The sequence below is a fragment of the Symphalangus syndactylus genome, chromosome 21, assembly GCF_028878055.3.
Source record: "Symphalangus syndactylus isolate Jambi chromosome 21, NHGRI_mSymSyn1-v2.1_pri, whole genome shotgun sequence".
NCBI lineage: Eukaryota > Metazoa > Chordata > Mammalia > Primates > Hylobatidae > Symphalangus > Symphalangus syndactylus.
Genome location: NC_072443.2, coordinates 6500993 through 6520656, shown reverse-complemented (window position 1 = coordinate 6520656; position 19664 = coordinate 6500993). Strand labels below are relative to the sequence as shown.

Sequence of the window (19664 nt, the reverse complement as noted above, 5' to 3'; positions counted from 1 at the left end):
TACCCATTAAGCAGTTCACAATGGTGTGTTACCACCACCTGTATCTAGTTCTAAAACATTTTCGTCACCTCAGAATAAAACCCTGTACCCATTAAGCAGTTCACAATGGTGTGTTACCACCACCTGTATCTAGTTCTAAAACATTTTCGTCACCTCAGAATAAAACCCTGTGCCCATTAAGCAGTGACTTAACCATTGTCTCTTCTCCCCAGCCCCTGCCATGTACCCATTTGTTCTGTCTGTATGGATTTACCTCTGATATTTCATATCAATGTAATTATAAATTGTGACCCTTTCTATCGGGCATCTTCTCTTACCATACGTTTTTGAGGTTCACGCATGTTGTAGTATGTATCAGTACTTCATTTCTTTTGATAGCTACATAATACTCCATTGTATTTATATACCACAGTTTGTTTATCTGTGCACCTCTTTGTGATCATTTGGGTTATTTCCACCTTTTGGCTAATGTTACTAATGCTGTGAACATTCACGTAGAAGTATTTGTTTGAATACTGATTTAACTTCTTTCGGGTAGATATCTAAGAGTAGAATTACTAGGTCATACAGTAATTTGATGTTTCACTTTTTGAGGAATCGCCAAACTGTTAAGCACAGTAACCAAACCATTTTATATTCATTACATATATTACATACGAGCAATATGCAACATACATACATTACATACGAGCAATATGCAAGGGTTCCAATTTTCACATCTTCATTAACACTTGTTATTTTCCTTTCATAAAAAATTATCCTTTCTAATACATGCGAAGTAGTATTATTTTCTTTAGGACTAATGATGTGGAGCACCCTTTTTATGTGTTCGTTGGCCATTTGTATATCTTCTTTGGAGAAATGTCTGCTCACACCTTTAGCCCATTTAAAAGTTGGGTTGTTTGTATCTTGTTTCTTGAGTTATAAGAATTTTTTATATATTCTGCATACCAAACTCTTATCAGATATATTGGTTGCATATATTTTCTCTTATTCTATAGGTTGTCTTTTCACCTGATAGTGTCCTTTAATGCATAAAATTTTTAATTTTCACCAAGTCCAATTTATCTTTTTTTCTTTTGTTCTTTATGCTTTTAATGTCATATTTAAGAATGTAATGTCAAATCCCAGGTCATAAAGATTTACTTCCATGTGTTCTAAGGTTCAGCTCTTACATTTAGGTTATTGATCTTTTTTGAGTTAATTTTTGTATACAGTGTGACGTAAAGGTGCAGTTTTATTCTTTTTCATGTGGATGTCCAGATTTCCCAGTGCTATTTGATGAAGAGACTGTTCTTTCTCTTGTTGTTGTTGTTGTTTTTAAATCTCTTTATTAAAAAGTTAGCCTAGTGAAGTAGTTAAGATCACTGGTTCAAGAGACAGAATGGTTGATCCAACCAAATCTGGTGTTACTACTTCCTACCTATGTGGCTTTGGGCAAGTCACTTAACCCTCCTATCATTCAGTTTTCTTATATATAAAATAATAGAAACTCCATAGCATTATATGAACATTAAATTATATAATGTATGTAACTTAACAAAATTTCTGACAAGAGATCAGGGTTGCCAAGAATTGACATTGATATCTGATCTTTTGAAGAAACCACTGTTTAGTAACAACTAACCCAGATTACAGTGCATCAGGCCTAGAGTAATACTTTAATTCTTCAAAAGGTAGGTCTAAAGAATCCAAATGAATTCAGATAAATTAGAAAGATACTATAATTGAGAGGATACTTGCCGTTATCAGAGCTTTGTATGTTATTTACTCCTTACTGTCCTTTCTTATGAAAAAGAAAGCTGAGGTTTCGAGTATTAACTAACTCTTCCAAGGTATAATCGTGATGGTCAAGTGGCTGAGGTGAGATTCAAATCCAGATCTGCCTCACTGGAAAGTCTGGTGTTTCACTCTGTTAATATTTACTGCAGAAAACCAAACAGATTTAATAAACATATAACCTGTCTTCCTTCCTGAATTTCATATAGTATTAGAGTAAGGAAACATGAAAAGGGTGTGTGTGTGTGACATATATATGTGCTATATGAAACACTGTATACTAATCGTTCTCTAGGGGAATATTTTATTGTGATGTAATACTTTTGGTTAAATCTCAGACTGTAGCATATTTGCATTCACCTACTGTCAATTCTTTATATTTTATTAATATTTATAATTCAGGTTTTAATATTTAATTTTTTTTTAAAAAAAATTTTTGACATCTAGTAAATCTAAGGGTTTTGTTTTGTTTTGTTTTGTTTTGGAGATGGAGTTTTGCTCTTGTTGTCCCGGCTGGAGTGCTGGAGTGCAATGGCGTGATCTCAGCTCAACGCAACCACCACCTCCCAGGTTCAAGCGATTCTTCTACCTCAGCCTCCCGAGTAGCTGGGATTACAGGCATCCGCCACCACACCCGGCTAATTTTGTATTTTTAGTAGAGACAGGGTTTCTCCATGTTGGTCAGGCTGGTTTCGAACTCCTGACATCAGGTGATCCACCGAAAGTGCTGGGATTACAGGCGTGAGCCACCGCGCCCAGCCAATATAAGATTTTTTTAAATCATGATCTGTGAATCCAGTATTTTAAATGGTATTGAAAATTTTACAATCTATAAATTTAGGTTTCTTTTGTGATTCCCCTAGATGTAATAAAGGAACAGAACCGAGAGTTACGAGGTACACAGAGGGCTATAATCAGAGATCGAGCAGCTTTAGAGAAACAAGAAAAACAGCTGGTAAGTAGAACATTAAATTTCAGTTTAACTTTTCAAACAAATTTGGAAATTACTGTAGGAATAATTAGCTAACTAAGAAGAAGGCACATGGCAGGTGGTAAGTGATTTACTTAACTAAGAAATGACAGTTAATGATTTTTGTATCTTCTGCTTACCTTTGTTTATTGTGTCATTCTGCTGACTGTTATTGGGATTCTGTGTATTCTGTTGATTATAGAATCCAAATTATTCTTCAGTTTGTGAGAGTCATGAGTATCTAAGAAGAAAGATTGCTCAAGACAGAACTGCCTTCTTAGTTAACAGCGAAGACGAAATAGTCATGGAAAACAAAGGAAGGTTATTTTAAAAATTACATTCACTCATGGGAGTCCTGCTTGATATTTTAAAGATCATTGTGTCTTTGACAATGAATGTACTTTTATAATACACTGGTCTGGTTCATTTTTAAATATTCTTTATGCTATGTTTTCATGTGTATGTTGCCTCAAATCTTTAAAAATAGCTTTATTGAGGGATAATTGACATGCAATAAACTGTACATATTTCAGGTGTACAATTTGATAGGTTTTGACATATGTATAAACTCATGAAACCATTAGTACAGTCAAGGTAATGAACATACGTCTTCCCTAAAAGTTTCCTTATGCCCCTGGAAATCCCTCCTACCCATCCCTGCCTGTCTCCCTTTTTCCTGGTGAAGCAAATACTGATCTGTCAGTGTAGATTAGTTTTCATTTCTAGAATTTTATATAAATGGAATCATATAATATCAACTCCTTTTTTATGGCATCTTTCACTCAGCATAATTATTTTGAGGTTAATTAGTGCTGTTTCATGCATTAGTGTTAATTACTTTTTATTGATGAGTATTATTCAATTGTTTGAATATTTCACAATTTGTTTATCTGTTTACCAGCCAGTGGACGTTTGAGTTGTTTCCAGGTATTGGTTATTTGAATAAAGTTGCTTTAAACATTCAATCAAAGTTTTTGTGAACATGGTTTTCATTTTTCTTGGGTATATTCCTGAGAGTGAGATTGCTGGGTCATAGGGTAAATGTATGTTTAACTGCTAAAAAATTAAAATTAAAGTGCTGAAAAATTTGCAGAGTGCCTGTGATGTTTTTCTCTTTCCATTAGCAATGTATGAAAGTTACAGTTGTTTCACATACTTGGAGTTGACAGTCTTTAATTTTAGCCATTTTAGTGGGTGTATAGTACGTTGTCATTTTAAATTTCGTTTTCTTAATCACTAATGATGTTGAGCATCTTTTTATATACCTGTTTACCATTTAGTTATCTTTTGTTTGCCAGAGTGTCTATTCAAATATTTTACCCATTTTTTCGTCAAATTGTTTTCTTACTTAGTTACAATAGGTTTTTATATATTGTGGAAACAAATGCTTTATTAAGTATATGTTGTACAAATATTATTTCTAAGTTCTTAACCTTGTCCTTCATTTTCCTAAGCATCTTTTGAGGAATGAAAGGGTTTTTTGGGTTATTTTGATCAAGTACAATTTTTTATTCTTTTATTCTTTTTTTCAATGTTGGAGTTTCTTACAAATGTCAATTAGGTCAAATTGGTGATAGTGTTTTCTAAGTCTTCTGTGTCATTGCAGATCTTCTGTCTACTTGTCACAATTAGCGTGTATACATAAGAGTGGAGTTGTTAATATTTCTTATCCTTTTTTCTGTGATTAGTACTTTTAGTGTACTACTTACTTTTAGTGTACTAGCCACGAGTGCCTAACCCAAAGTCAGTAATATTTTCTCCTATGTTTTCTTCTAGAAATATTACAGTTTTAGTTCTTACATTTAAAACTGTGAACCATATTGAATTAAGTTTCAGTATGGTGTCAGGTAAGGGTAGAGGTTCACTTTTTGCATATGGAAAGTCGGTTGTTTCAACATAATTATTGCTGACACTGTCCCTTGTCGTCTTTGGGGAAAATCAGCTGTCCAAACGTAGGCATCTTTCTGGGCTCTATTCCATTGATTTACATGACTGCTTTTAAGCTAATACCACATTATTTTTGTTAATAAAGGTTTAAAGTAAGTCTAAAAGTTAGACAGCGTTAATCCTTCCACTTTGTACTTCTTTTTTCATAATTGTTTTGGCTATTTTAGGTGCTTTGCATTTCTATAGGAACTTTAGAATACAAATCAATTTCTACAAAAAAGATCAGATTTTGATTGGGATTACGTTGAATAGTTACATATTAACATTGTGTCATAAGACATATTAACATAATGTTAGTTAACATTAACCTATGAAGGTATTATATCTCTCCATTATTTAGATCTCCATTTATTTAGATCTTCAATTTTCCTCAGCAGTGTTTTGTACTTGTTGAAATAGTTGTGTGGTTTTCTTTTTTAGTCTGTCAATACAGTGAATTACTTTGATTATCAAAAGTTGAATCAACCTTTTGTTCCAGGGACACATCCCACTTGGTAATGATGTTTTTTTTTAATGTATTTTCAGTTTGCCGAAATTTTAAGAATATCTGCATCTGTGTTCATAAAATATACTGATTTGTAGTTTTCTTTTTGTGTAGTGGGTTTTGTTTGTTTGTTTGTTTGTTTTTGAGATGGAGTTTCACTTTTATTGCCCAGGCAGCAGTGCAGTGTTTTTATTTGATTTTGATATCGGGGTAATAACACTGGCCTAGTAATGCTGGCCCCATAGCATGAGTTGGCAAGGGTCCCATACTCTTTTCTTACTGGAAGGGTTTGTGTAGTTCTACCTTAAATGTGTGATAGGATTCATCAGTAAAGTCATCTGTGAGTGAAGATTTTCATTGTGGGTAGATTATTAAACTACAAATTTTTTTTAAATAGATATACAGTGGATTAGGTTATCTGTCTTATTGAATGAGCTTTGGTGGCTTTAGTCTGTCAAGTAACTTGTCCATTTCTACTAAATTTTAAAATATACTGATACGTTGTTTATAATATTCCCTTACTATCCTTTAACATCTTTAGGATAGGAAGTGATGCCCTTCTTTGCATTCTCAGTATTTGTAACTGGGTTCTCTCTCTCTCTGTCTCTTTCTCAGTTGTTTTCATCATCAGCCTGGCTAGTGGTTTATCAATTTGATTGATCTCTTATTTAAAAAAAGAAAATAGCTTTTGATTTTTGGTTTCATTGATTTTCTGTATGGATTTTTCTTTGTGTTTTTTTGTTTGTTTGTTTGTTTTTGAGATGGAGTCTTGCTCTGTCACTAGGCTGGAGTGCAGTGGCGTGATCTCAGCTCACTGCAGCCTCTGCCTCCTGGTTCAAGCAATTCTTCTGCCTCAGCCTCCCAAGTAGCTGGGACTACAGGTGTGTGCCACCACGCCCAGCTAATTTTTGTATTTTTAATAGAGATGGGGTTTCAACATGTTGGCCAGGATGGTCTCGATCTCTTGACCTCATTATCTGCCTGCCTCGGCCTCCCAAAGTGTTGGGATTACAGGCATGAGCCATAGATTTTTCTTTCCTAGTTTATATATTAATTTTTTTGTTTATCTTATTTCTTTACTTTGTGTTTCATTTGTACTTCTTTTTTCTATGTTATGTTGAAGCTTATGAAGTATTCAGTTTTTTTCAAATACAAACTTCAGTGCTATAAACTCTTCTAAGAGCAGTTTTAACTGCAACTCACAAATTTTTATGTTGCATTTTCACTTAAGTTCAAAATATTATTTTCTCTGTGCTTTTTTTCTTTAACCCATGACTTATTTAGAACTATTATTTTTAAACTTCTGCTTATTTCTGATTTTCTTTTCATATTTTTCTTACGAATTTTGAGTTTCATTGTAGTTAGCATACTTTGTGTGATTCCAGTCCTTTAAAATTTATTGAGCCCTGTTTTCTGATGTAGAATATGGAATACTTTGGTGATTGTTTAGTGACACTTGTAAAGAATGTATATTCTGCTTTCAGTGTTGGAGTTTCCTACAAATGTCAGTTAGGTCAAATTGGTGATAGTGTTTTTTAAGCCTTCTGTATCACTGCAGATTTTCTATCTACTTGTAACAATTAGACTTTATGCTTAAGAGTGGAGTTGTTGATATTTCTCATGCTAATTGTGCATTTGTCTATTTCTCCTTTCAGCTCTGTCCATTGTGTTTTATATATTTTGAAGCACTTTTATTAGGTACATACACATTTAAGATTGTCCTGGTATCTTTATGTATTGATTCCCTTATATCATTATGAAATACCCCTTTTTATTTCTGGTAGTATTCCTTGTTCTCAAGTTTATTTCATCTCTATTAATACAGCCACTCTAGATTGGCAGGTTTTGATAAGTACGTGGATAGCATATATTTTTCTGTCCTTTTACTTGACTTTGTTTTTGTATAAGTTGGTGTCTTGAGATAGCATATAGTTGGGTTTGCTTTCTTATCTAATCCGACAGTCTGTCTTACAACTGAGGTATAAAATGGACTATTTTATTTAATGTAATTATCTATATTATTAGTTTTAGATCTATCACCTTGCCCTTTATTGCTCTGTCCCACCAACTCTTTGCTTGTATGTTTGTTCCTTTTCTCTTACCTTCTTTTGGATAGTCTTTTTTTTTTTTAAATTTTCTTCTGGGCTCTACATGTGCACTGTTTTGTAGACTTGCTTTGTATTCATGGACGAAGATACTAGTTCTTTCCATGTAAACATGTAGACTAAATTGCCTTCTTAGATTACTCTTTTGCTCTATGACTTTATAATAGCTTCTTCCCCTCTTCATGATCGGGGATAAAGGGCCTGTTATGTGTGTTAGATCTGTTCTTCTGAAATAAATTATTGAGGACTACCCCTCAATGATTTTATTTTCTTTTGTTTGTTTCTTCTCTTAGGAATTAGAAATTAAGAAAATGGCCAAGATTGGTAATAAGGAAGCTTGCAAAGTTTTAGCCAAACAACTTGTGCATCTACGGAAACAGAAGACGAGAACTTTTGCTGTAAGTTCAAAAGTTACTTCTATGTCTACACAAACAAAAGTGATGAATTCCCAAATGAAGATGGCTGGAGCAATGTCTACCACAGCAAAAGTAAGTAGGAGCTTTTATATTCATAGATTTATAATTTTATCAACGATATTTAAATATCAATATTGAAAGCAGATTTAAAAGCACCTCCTGGTGTATATGTGGTACAAAATGTGTGTAATTTTTAGTAGAATTACTAGATAATCCAGGTAATTACTTCTAGATTCTTTATTGATATGTTTTAATACAAAATTTCTTGTTTGAGGACAAGCCGTTTTCTTTTTTCTTTTCTTTTCTTTTTTTTTTTTTTTTTTTTTTTTGAGATGGGGTCTTGCTCTGTCACACAGGCTGGAGTGCAGTGGCAAGATTTCAGCTCACTGCAACCTCCGCCTCCTGGGTTCAGGTGATTCACTGCCTCAGCCTCCTGAGTAGTTGGGATTACAGGCATGCACCTCCACACCTGGCTAATTTTTATATTTTTAGTAGAGATGAGGTTTCACATGCTGGCCAGGCTGGTCTTGAACTCCTGACCTCAGATGATTCGCCTGCCTCAGCCTCCCAAAGTGCTGGGGTTACAGACGTGAGCCACCGCACCCAGCCAACAATCCCATTTTCTAAAGATCACATGTAGCTTCTAATTTTATAAAATTGACTTTTAAAAGTATTTGCTTTTTTCTCCTCGAATTGTCAGAAGATTTTTGACCTTCTTATTTCATTATATGTTCTGACTACTTTTGAGTGATAATTTCCTCTTGATTCATTTTTATGAATGTGTGAGAAGGTCACATGAATAGTAAGAAAGATTTATCAGAATGTTTGTCTAGAACTTATGTTTAACTTACTGCGTACACACACAAACACATTTTTCTGTATCTGTAATCAGTGTTTTTACTGTAGAGTTTAAAGGACTCTGAGTCTTTCAGTCATTTAATAAATAAAGTGCTCCTTGATACTGTTAGTCATCAAAAGAGGCTAAGACAGAAGCTCTGCTTTCACAAATTTTATAGTTCAATTGGGGGCTTAAGATACGTCTCTAGGAACCTACCCACTATATATCAGCCATGCTAAGCTTTATGAACTGCACAGACCTTTGAGCAAGGTGATCTAAAAGACATTGCATAAGACAAAGATTTTAAGAATATCATTAGATGTTAGATGTACAGAAGAGGGATTATGAATATGAAGTGCAAAAGAAAAAAATAGCTTCAGAGGAAAGCAGAAGCTTTATGTTAGGGAAATGGTATACACAGGCAATTTATGTTATTCGTAGTAGTTATGTCCCATGAAGTCGGGAACACTGAAATAGTGCATATTGAACCATTGCTCCCAGGGGAAATACTGAGTTATATTTCTGTGAGCCTTTGCCCACAACATTTTTTCATCGCCTAATCTGTACCTAACTAACCTTGTGTTTCTGTTTAAAGATGCCGTCTTTAATATATAGTTGATTTGCTCATATTGAGCTCACGACTAATGGGACTATACCTCATTCCAGAACAAAGCTTACCTAACATGTATTTTCTCCATAAAGCACATCATTTCCTTCTTTCACTTAGGAACACTGGGCAGCATGTTAATACAATGCTTAGGGATCATTTTTTATCAGTGAAATCATCAACAAAAAGCACAAAAGTGAGAAAAATGTGACACCAAATAAACTATAGAAAGGACACTTAATTTGCAGTAAGAAGGCAGAACATCGCCTTGTTTGACCTCAGCTGGAAATGTGCCTGTTGGGTGACTCAAATGTTTTGCTGCTTTGTAAATGTCCACAGATGAGCATTAAAACACTGCAGGTATTCATTTGAGGTTACAAATAAATTTTAATGAGTAGGTAAATTCTCAAATATGGAATCCACAAATAAGGAATATTAACTGTAATTTCATTTTAGACAGCAGAGCACATGAAAGTAGAATGCTGTGCAAACATACAGTTAGAAGGAATAAATTCAATCTTTGATAGCAGAGTAGGGTGATTATAGTTAACAAAATTATATTGTACTTGGGTGGTGGACACCCTAAACACTGTGACTTGATCACTGTGCATTATATACATGTAAGAAAATTTTATATGTACTCAATACATTTGTGCAAATGAAGAGTAGAATGCATCCATTTTGTGAAGTACAAAAAGTACAGTGACACATTATAATCTTTAAAAAGAGAAAGTTTCAAGCCTTAAGCCGGGCATGGTGGCTCATGCCTGTAATCTCAGCACTTTTGGAGGTCAAGGCGGGCAGATCGCTTGAGGCCAGGAGTTCAAGACCAGTCTGGCCAACATGGCAGAACACCACTGCTACTAAAAATATAAAAATTAGCTGGGCGTGGTGGTGGGCACCTGTAATCCCAGCTACTTGGGAGGCTGAGGCAGGAGAATTGCAGAAACCTGAGAGGCAGAGGTTGCAATAAGCCGAGATCATGCTGTTGCGCTCCAGCCTGGGTGACAGAGAGAGACTCTGTCTCAAAAAAAAAGAGAGAGAGAACGTTTCAGTATACATTTTGTTTCTCAGTTACCTTATTCTTTTTGATTGTCTGATTTTTGAGACAGTCTCGCTCTGTTGCCCAGGCTGGAGTGCAATGGTGTGATCTCGGCTCACTGCAACCCCTGCCTGCCAGGTTCAAGTGATTCTCCTGCCACAGCCTCCTGAGTAGCTGGTATTGCAGGCATGAGCTACCATGCCTTGCTAATTTTTGTGTATTTAGTAGAGATGGGTTTTCACCATGTTGGCTAGGCTAGTCTCAAACTCCTGGCCTCAAGTGGCAGGAGAAAACATAGCACATTTAAAGAATAAAAGATGTGTGTCTAGAGGGCAATAGTGCAAAGTTTAATCCATGTTAGTTCTCATAGGCAAATTATGGAATTTGGCTTTTAGCACTTAAGAGCACTGGAAAGCCACTAGAGAGTTAGGTGTATTGGGGGTGGGGAGGGATGGGGGAATGCAGTGTCATATTTGGAAAGAATACTTTGGCTACAGCATTGCATGCAGTTGAGAAAGGACTGTTTGGGCCAGGCGCGGTGGCTCACGCTTGTAATCCCAGCACTTTGGGAGGCCGAGGCGGGCGGATCACGAGGTCAGGAGATCGAGACCACGGTGAAACCCCGTCTCTACTAAAAATACAAAAAATTAGCCGGGCACGGTGGCAGGCGCCTGTAGTCCCAGCTACTCGGAGAGGCTGAGGCAAGAGAATGGCGTGAACCCGGGAGGCGGAGCTTGCAGTGAGCCGAGATTGCGCCACTGCACTCCAGCCTGGGCCACACAGCGACAATCCGTCTCAAAAAAAAAAAAAAAGAGAAAGGACTGTTTGCTTCATATCTTTGAAATCAACATGTTTTCTATTGTATGGTTTCTTTTAATATACTGAATTAGCTATATAATGCATACGTATATGTTTATCATGTATATATTATGCATCATATATATAAAAATGCAGTCATGTCTGGCTTAACAATAGGGGTACATTCTGAAAAATTAATCTTAGGCAATTTTGTCATTGTGCAAACATTATGGAGTATACTTACATAAACGTAGGTGATATAGTCTACTACGCATCTAGGCTATATGGTATATAGCCTGTTGGTCCTAGGCTACACTGTACTGAATTTTGTAGGCAGTTGTAATAATGGTTTAAGTATCTGTGTATCTAAATGTAGCTAAACATAAGAAAGGTATAGTAAAAATGCAGTATTATAATCTTATGGGGTCACTGGGGCTGTGGGTCATTAACCAAAATGTAAGCACATGCAACATGATTGTAAATAAATTTTGGTGGTACTAGAGAACATTAATCTCTTAATGAAATGAGTTGTGAATATATAATGTAAGAGAATTGTTGTCGCATAGTTTTTCAAAATTCACATTTTTAGATTTTTTTAAACCATGGTTTTAAATGTGTTAATAAAGTATATATGCTACTATATCTTCTAATCTTTTTTAATTTAGACATTAAAAATTTTAATGAGTTTTTATAAAAATTAAATTTAAAAACTTATTGACATTACCTACTTGCCACATAAACAGGTAAATTTAATTTTCCTATTTGAATAGCAAAGGATTTTATGCTGATAATGTTTTTTATTACATAATTTCTTGCCTGCTGTTCAGATTAGGTTTTTCACACTGGTATTTATTATATAGATGTTAAGCAGATGGTTTCCAAATGACTATTTCATTTTTTTCTAGAATATTTAACACTCTGTGTTTGATTACGGCAGGATGGCTATCTTTTTAAAGCCTATCTATATTTGATGTGTTCCCTTTTGACTTATTTCATAGTAAAATTTTCATAATTATGGAAGTAACATGAGTCTTGTAAATACATTTAAAGACAATGCAGGCAGTTAACAAGAAGATGGATCCACAAAAGACATTACAAACAATGCAGAGTTTCCAGAAGGAAAACATGAAAATGGAAATGACTGAAGAAATGAGTAAGTTTAATGAGTTATAAAGAAATTTATAGTTTTCTCATCTTTGAATTAGCCATTTATTTACTATAAGTCTCATATTTTCATTCACGAAGGCAGAAATGATGAAACCAAAAATGATAGGCTCAAAATTCTCTTTGTATTTAACTGAGGGAAAGGTATAAAATATGTTATGCCACATCTCTATTACACATTGGCTTCAGCAGTTTTACTTTATTGATTAGTATACCAAAACCAACTTGTGAGGTACATAATTCTTCATGATGTAAGTCAAGCAGTTTCAGAGTTATGTCAGCTCTTTGATACTACAGAAGATTTGCCTGTATTAGAGGTAGAGGTAATGGAGCTCTATTTTTGTTTGGTTTTTTTCTCATTTTTTTTCCCTCTCACAAGAGTCTTCTAATATTTAGTTTTTGTCTTTTTGAATATAAACTAATTGTATGTTATGATGGAAATACAGAGAATACACAGACAGAGCATATAAAAATAATCACAGCACTCAGATGTACTTACCATTAATGTTGCTCGTTTATTTTGTTTTTTCTCATAATCCTGATCTACAAAAGTGAGATCACCTTACATGTACAATTGTGAATATCTTGCTTTTTAAAAACATAATAGTATAACATAAGCGTATACTCATGACCTTGACATTAAATCTTCTCTGAAGTCTTTTTAAAAAATAGCTTTAATATCATTTAAAATCAGTATACCCTAGTTTATCAAACCATTCTTGTGTTGGTCAATAAGATTGTTGTAAAATTTTTAATGGGTTTGATAATCCTTTGAAAAATATGTTTTTTTTTTTTTTTTTTTTGAGACGGAGTCCCGCTCTGTCGCCCATTGAAAAATATGTTTAAATATTATCTTTGACTGAATTTCTTAAATCTCCTTAGAATATTAACTTTTATAAGGCTCTTGGTTTGTACTACCAATTCTTTCCAGAAAGACTACACCAATTTTTATTTCACCAATAATGAATGACTGACCCTTCATAGCACCCTGATCAACATTAGATTATTACTTATATTATGTCAGAAACTGGCATTATTGTTTTGAAAGTATGTTTTCTAAATGTTTTACAACTATAAAAAATGAAAAATAGAAAAATAAATGTTTTACAACTATGTATCCCTATATACCAGTTTAGCTTTGCTTATCTGCTGGTATTTTAGTTTAACAGCATTTAATAATATTTAGTGTATAAAATAGTATCTAATTAAGTTACCAGGGTTAATAAACTCATTATTGTTCTAGTATTCTATTTCAGTATACCTATTTTTATTCTCAGTTGTAATAATACTGCATGTTTATCTTTGGCAGCTCCAAAAGTTCTGTAGTTTTTACGTCAGGACTTTAGTTTGACAACTATGAGTTGTTTCAGGTTGTTGAAACATCAATGATTTTTTAATGACTGAGAGAACTGTTATTTATACAATGATCATAGTTTTTAACATATGGTTTCCAATGCCAGTGATGGCAGTTCTCACCAGAGAAATTAACTTTTCCATTAAGCTATAATGAAAATCAATAACCCTTACTTAATCAGATATCTATAATACCTACTGCAGTTGTTCTCATTTGTATTTTAATACATTACAAGTTAGTCTGTAGTATATTTTAATACATAGCAAGTTAGTCTGTAGTATAATAGTAGTTATTGATGGTTACTCATTTCTTTAATAACCTAGTAAAATACACTAACAATATTTTCATCCAAAAATAAATTCAAGGTGTAAATCAACATATCTTTTTCAAGTTGGGATTTATATTCTGCCATGTTGCTCCAAAGCTTCTTCACAGTTAAGACACAAGATCGTTGGGAAATCTTATACTATACCTCTGATGAGCATTATTACACTTTTTCTGAAAGCATTCTTCTTTGTTAGTCTGATTACACCTGTCTAATCTTTTTCTTCTATCTAATTCATTCATTTTTTTTTTCTGCAACTACTACTTTACCTATACTTATAAACTCCTTATAAACTCCGCATGACCTGGACTTTGCATCTCCTGTATTACTTTACTAAGTTACATCTGAGTAACATACTGCTAAATTATTTTTTTCCAGCGGCTTACCTTTGAGCATATCGATTAAATTCCTTCATTTTTGCTTACTACAAAATAAAATCCCCAAATTTTAAATAAAAAACAAGAAGGAAGTATTTAGGTTATGAAACATCTTCAGTTTATACCCTAGATGACTGCCTACCTTATGGCTCATAACCCATAGATTATAGGTTTGTTACTATAGCAGTCCCAAACCAGGACACCCTGGTAAGAGCTTTCCATAGACAAGGACTCTCTTGCTAGTAAATATTAATCCTGTTTGCCAGGAGCCCCAGTTACCAACATGATTACAAAGAAATCAGACTAGGTTACCTGTCTTTCTTCTTCTGGGGACATTCCCCAGATACCAGGAGAGGAACAATTTTAGGCTAGCTGCTTTAATTTTTTTTTTCTCCCAGACATCTTCCATTTATGTACCTTAAATAACAACCAAACTGAAGAACTTATTCTTTCTTCCTTATATCCCTGTTGCCTCACAGTGACTTTGCCCAGGCCATTCCATTTATATATCTCTGTGTGGTTAAACCCTATGTGTCCTTACTGGATTACTTCACATGTTACTTCCTCCAAGTTGGATGTAATCTCCTTCTCTGAAACTTTATAATCATTCATCTTTTCTCTTACCACAATCTGTTTCTTAATTTTTTTCTTTTATACTCAAGTGTCAACTACCCGAGGTCTTTATTTTTCTCCGTCTGTACACCCATCGTATTTATATTGCATTTCAGGCACTAGGTGCCCAGTTTCAAAGATAAAAAAGACATAATCTCAATCCATCAAAAATTGCTTCCCCACAACTCAACATCATGCATTCTATACAGAGTGCTTTCAATAAATATTTTGGGGAGGGAAGAGAGGTAGAAAAGGTTGTAGCAGTAATAATCCTGTTAAATCAGACATCATTCTTTGGGCAAACTTAATAAAATATTGAACCTTAGATTTCTTTAGAATATTCTACCTATACTTGAATGTAAATTTAAGAGGTATAAAAATACGATTATAGATATAAAAAGAGTAAATTGTTTTCCAGATATTAACAGGATATTTATTCTTGCATATTATTCCTCTACCAGCTTAATGGATACAATTTGTGAAATAATATTTAAAAATCTTAAACATGTAGCTGTGAATATCACGTGGTTTTTGTCTATTAGAATTAATTTTTAAAAAAACAGAGTAGACTTGTTTACTATAGGATAATTTTTGTTGAAATGAACATTATTCCAGATTTAATGGCTCAAATATGTATTTATCAGTGTACTTCACTGACATTTTGAAGGATTTTTTTAGTTCACTGAATTTGCCTTCTGTGATATACAAAATAGTTGGGCTAGACTGTAAATACGTAAGTCTAACCTGAAGTTTGTTTGAAAGTAACTGCTTTGCTCCTTCTCCCATATCCCCTAGTCAATGATACACTTGATGACATCTTTGACGGTTCTGATGATGAAGAAGAAAGCCAGGATATTGTGAATCAAGTTCTTGATGAAATTGGAATTGAAATTTCTGGAAAGGTATGAACATCATCTTTTCTTAGTTGGAAATAGTTTCTACCTACCACCTTTGTCACTTAATTGTTTTGTTTTTACTATGAGGTGCATGTTTTTTATTTCTGTTTCAAAAGTAAATTAAACAGACCTCTTTACAGCACATCCTGTATGTCCTAGTCCAAATGTTTGCTAATGCACGTTTGTCTTTTTCTTTGTTTAATATAGATGGCCAAAGCTCCATCAGCTGCTGGAGGCTTACCATCTGCCTCTACTTCAAAGGCTACAATCTCAGATGAAGAGATTGAACGGCAACTCAAGGCTTTAGGAGTAGATTAGTCAAAAAAAGTCATAATATTTTGCTTACTTATAATTATGTAGTATAAACCAAGCACAGTGCAGATTTCTTTTACAAAACACATGTATTTTGCAAAAAAAAATGAAGACCATGAGTGAACAGTTGTTTCCTAACCCATGGCTATTTTGAATCTTTTGCCAAAGAATGACAATGATGCAGAAATGGGAACAGTTTGGATTTTAATTAGAACTATTTAGGAGTGATGATGTGTAAAAAGTTGACTTCTCTTTTGCATGGCACAGAGAAATTATATTCCTTCATGTCAGTTTATGTTCTAAATCTTTTTCACTGAATATAAAAATCTTGTTAAATGCCACTAGGCACCAACTTAAAGAGGGTAGTAAAAATATTAAAAGTGTATCGTTAATTCTGTATCTGTTGTTTGTCTTTTGTAAGTGATTACGTGTTATGACCATAGGCAGTTACAGCTGCCAAATTATTTTTAAATGGTCAAAAAGAAGAGTGCTATTTAAACATCTGTCTTAAACAAAAACTGTCATAGCTTTTCTTTTTTCTTTTTCCATTAGGAGAACATTCTAGTTGGTAAGTTTATTACCTTTCAAAATGTGCATGGCACCTGCCTTAAATAGCACAGACCTGTTGTGCACATCTTTAAATTATTTCAGCTGGCAGAAAAGAATTACATTTAAAACTGAAATCAAGGCCTCAATACAAAGATTATCCTGGCTCTTTTCTATCTCTGTGGGCCTAATTGAAATATGTACTCTTATTTTAGACACTCCTCTGTTAAAACAGACCAGGTTTTCCTGGTCTCAAAAGAGACCTATGATGACTTGTCCCTTTGATGCCATTACTGTGAATTGAATATAATTAGTAAAAATAGACAATGAATAAATAACACTTTATAGTAAGAAAACTATATTTTGGCCATCTAAAAATGAAGATTATAATTATATGAATTATAATTTAAGCCATTTAATTTTGTTTAATGTGTATACTGAATCTTCTAAATTGAAGCCTTATTCTCAATTAAGTACTACAACTATGACAATGCTTGACCTACATTTTTAAAATAAAAATTCACATTTTTTTGATAAATAAACTACAGTTTTACCAGAAATTACTGTCTAAACATGTATTAGCAGTATTTTTAAAGGTGAAATTGCCATGGTATCTAATGAATGTGTAGACAGAGAGAGAAAATGAAGGAGTGCCAGACTAGTTAGAATAGAATTTAGGATGAGGTTAGTTTTGAAAAATGTTGTTGTAACATATGAGTTCTAAGACACCCTACCATGAAAACTGGAGGAGATATGTGTAACCTGGTTAATTTGGGATGGTGGACATTTTGGGCTAATACTGACAAAATACATCTTAGGACTAGTATACATGTGACCACGGATTGCTAAGAGGAACGAAAAACTAAACTGTATAGTTTATATTCCGTAAACCATTTTATAACGTTCAAAGATTAGGTTTCGTTATTGATAGTATTAAATACACAGTTTCTCTTAACAGTGATGGGTCAAAACATTTTACTGGATTATGGAATGTTTACCAGAACATGTTTTGATTCTTGGATGTACATAATAATACCATCTAACTTATTTACGTTCTTGTTTACATGTGGGAGCTTTTGTTTTTAAAAATTATTTTGTTAAAAAATCTCAATAAAGATTTATTATTGTTGTCCTTTTCTTACCTCTTTTGCTCTTTTTGGTTCCTGCTAAAATTAAAAATTTTATGCATATTTGGTAATTTTTCAAAAGAATGATCTTTATTATGTTCCTAGAAGTACAATCAGATAAACTCTGCTACTTACATTAAAAAAAAACTATCTTTTTAAGAAATAATTGGTACAAGACTAATGTTTGTGAATGTAATAAGCCTAAGAATTGGTGGTTTCACATTAATTTTTTCCCAGTATTCCGAGGGATTAAACATTTTTAAGTTTTATTTTTGAATGTGTAAGTCCCAGTGACTTATTTCATTTCAGTCAAACATGGATACCACAAAATAATTCGGACATAAAAGACAGAGAGATCATTCTGATTTGGCTACATTTATAAAGTGTTCTGGTGGTAGTTTTCACAATCACTGTCACTGTGAATTTGTAATGTTACCCTATCCTTTGCTAAAAAGAAAACAGTTACTTTTGAGCCCTTAAAGAATAAGAAATAAGGGTTCTTCTAGATTGAGCTTAATGAAAACACTGTTTTTTTTTTTAACCTGCTTTTTCTAACTTCTTTTCTTTAGGCACAAAAATAAATATTTAACAATTGTAATCAAACAAGAGGTTGCCATAGAAAGAATAGAAGAGTATCTCTATTACTGAAAAGGATGCAGCCCAAAGCCACATTTTGTTACCAAATGAAAAAGTTCTTTATGGGGGAAATTTCAGAGTACCAGAGAAGTAGAATGTAATACAAAAATGTCACTGCTAATGATAACACCTGTTCTTAGAAAACATAAAACGACCATCTGTCAGATGATTATGTCGCACACACTGTACTGTGTGCTCTGAGGGGAGCATCTGGTTACTGCAAGAGCTAATGGAAAGGGGCTCAAGATTGTGACCCTATGGACCAGAGAGAGGAAGCTGTCAGCCTATGGGCTTTATGTTGTTTGACTTGCACAGTGATGTATATTTTACTTTTTGCATTTGAATGCCTTTAGAGAAAATCTGGTACTCTCTTTTCGGCCAAAATGTGCATTTCCTACCATCCTAGTTGCCATACTTCTCACCTGATCTCTGTGGGCCTAACTGAAATATGTACTCTTATTTTAGACACTCCTCTGTTAAAACAGGAGTTTTAATGTGGTCTCAAAAGAGACCTGTGATGACTTTCCCTTTGATGCCATTACTGTGCATGAAAAGGTTTTGGCAACTTCAGAAACACAGATCAACTTTCCAATTTCCTCTCTGCAGAAGCTGAGGATTCAAAACCATTCTAAGCTTAGTTGTTTTAGTAGTCAATTGGATTGATGTTGCCTTAGAGGAAGCCTGAAGATTGTGAAGCCTGCTTTCAGGTGTCCTACTGTTGGAACACCACATTCCCCCAAAAACTTGAAAATACACCCCCCCCCCACCCCGCCATCCCCAAACACTGAAAATATTTCTCTGACTAGGCAAATCCTTTCCACCTTTAGAGATGGAAAGGTAAATTGTATGAATGAGTTTATCAGCCACCTTTACTAGGTAAAGTTGAATGTACCAAACTAGTAGAAATGACAAACATCTTTATTCCATTTTAATGGACAACTCTACTGAATTCCTGAAGACTTAGAGAGCTCACAAATATATAAGAGGGAAAGACTATGGCTAAAGTCAGCCTTTGTCATTTATTCCCCGAAGTATGAACATATCAGTCTACACAGTGAATTATATGTTATTTGTTTAATTGAGGTTTAGGATTCTAAATGGCATTAACCATTTTCTACTGTTTTGAAGATTAATTAAAATATATTAAAGTATTATTTTAATGTAGTTAGAAAGTAGTCTCAATACAAATGAGTTTTGTATAATACAAAACATTAATACAAATGAGTTACTGGTATTTACTGGTTGGGGAGTCTTCAGGAAACTTACAGTCATGGTGGAAGGTACCTCTTTGCAGGGCGGCAGGAGAGAGAATGAGAGCCCAGCTAAGGG

The 19664-nt window shown here is 33.8% G+C and overlaps 1 protein-coding gene across 2 annotated transcripts in view; it reads left to right on the top strand.

The window, feature by feature from the left end:
• CHMP2B (charged multivesicular body protein 2B) overlaps positions 1 to 17713 on the top strand; it is a 29758-nt gene extending 12045 nt beyond the window's left edge. Inside the window, exons 2-6 of one of the 2 annotated variants that reach the window (XM_055259719.2) lie at positions 2643 to 2734; positions 7579 to 7773; positions 12037 to 12139; positions 15614 to 15720; positions 15922 to 17713. In XM_055259719.2, the coding sequence (XP_055115694.1) occupies positions 2643 to 2734; positions 7579 to 7773; positions 12037 to 12139; positions 15614 to 15720; positions 15922 to 16032 (608 nt within the window). In that variant the 3' untranslated portion in view covers positions 16033 to 17713. The remainder of the gene's footprint in view (positions 1 to 2642; positions 2735 to 7578; positions 7774 to 12036; positions 12140 to 15613; positions 15721 to 15921) is intronic. The other variant, XM_063630527.1, reaches the window with a different exon arrangement.
• The last annotated feature ends 1951 nt before the right edge of the window (positions 17714 to 19664 follow it).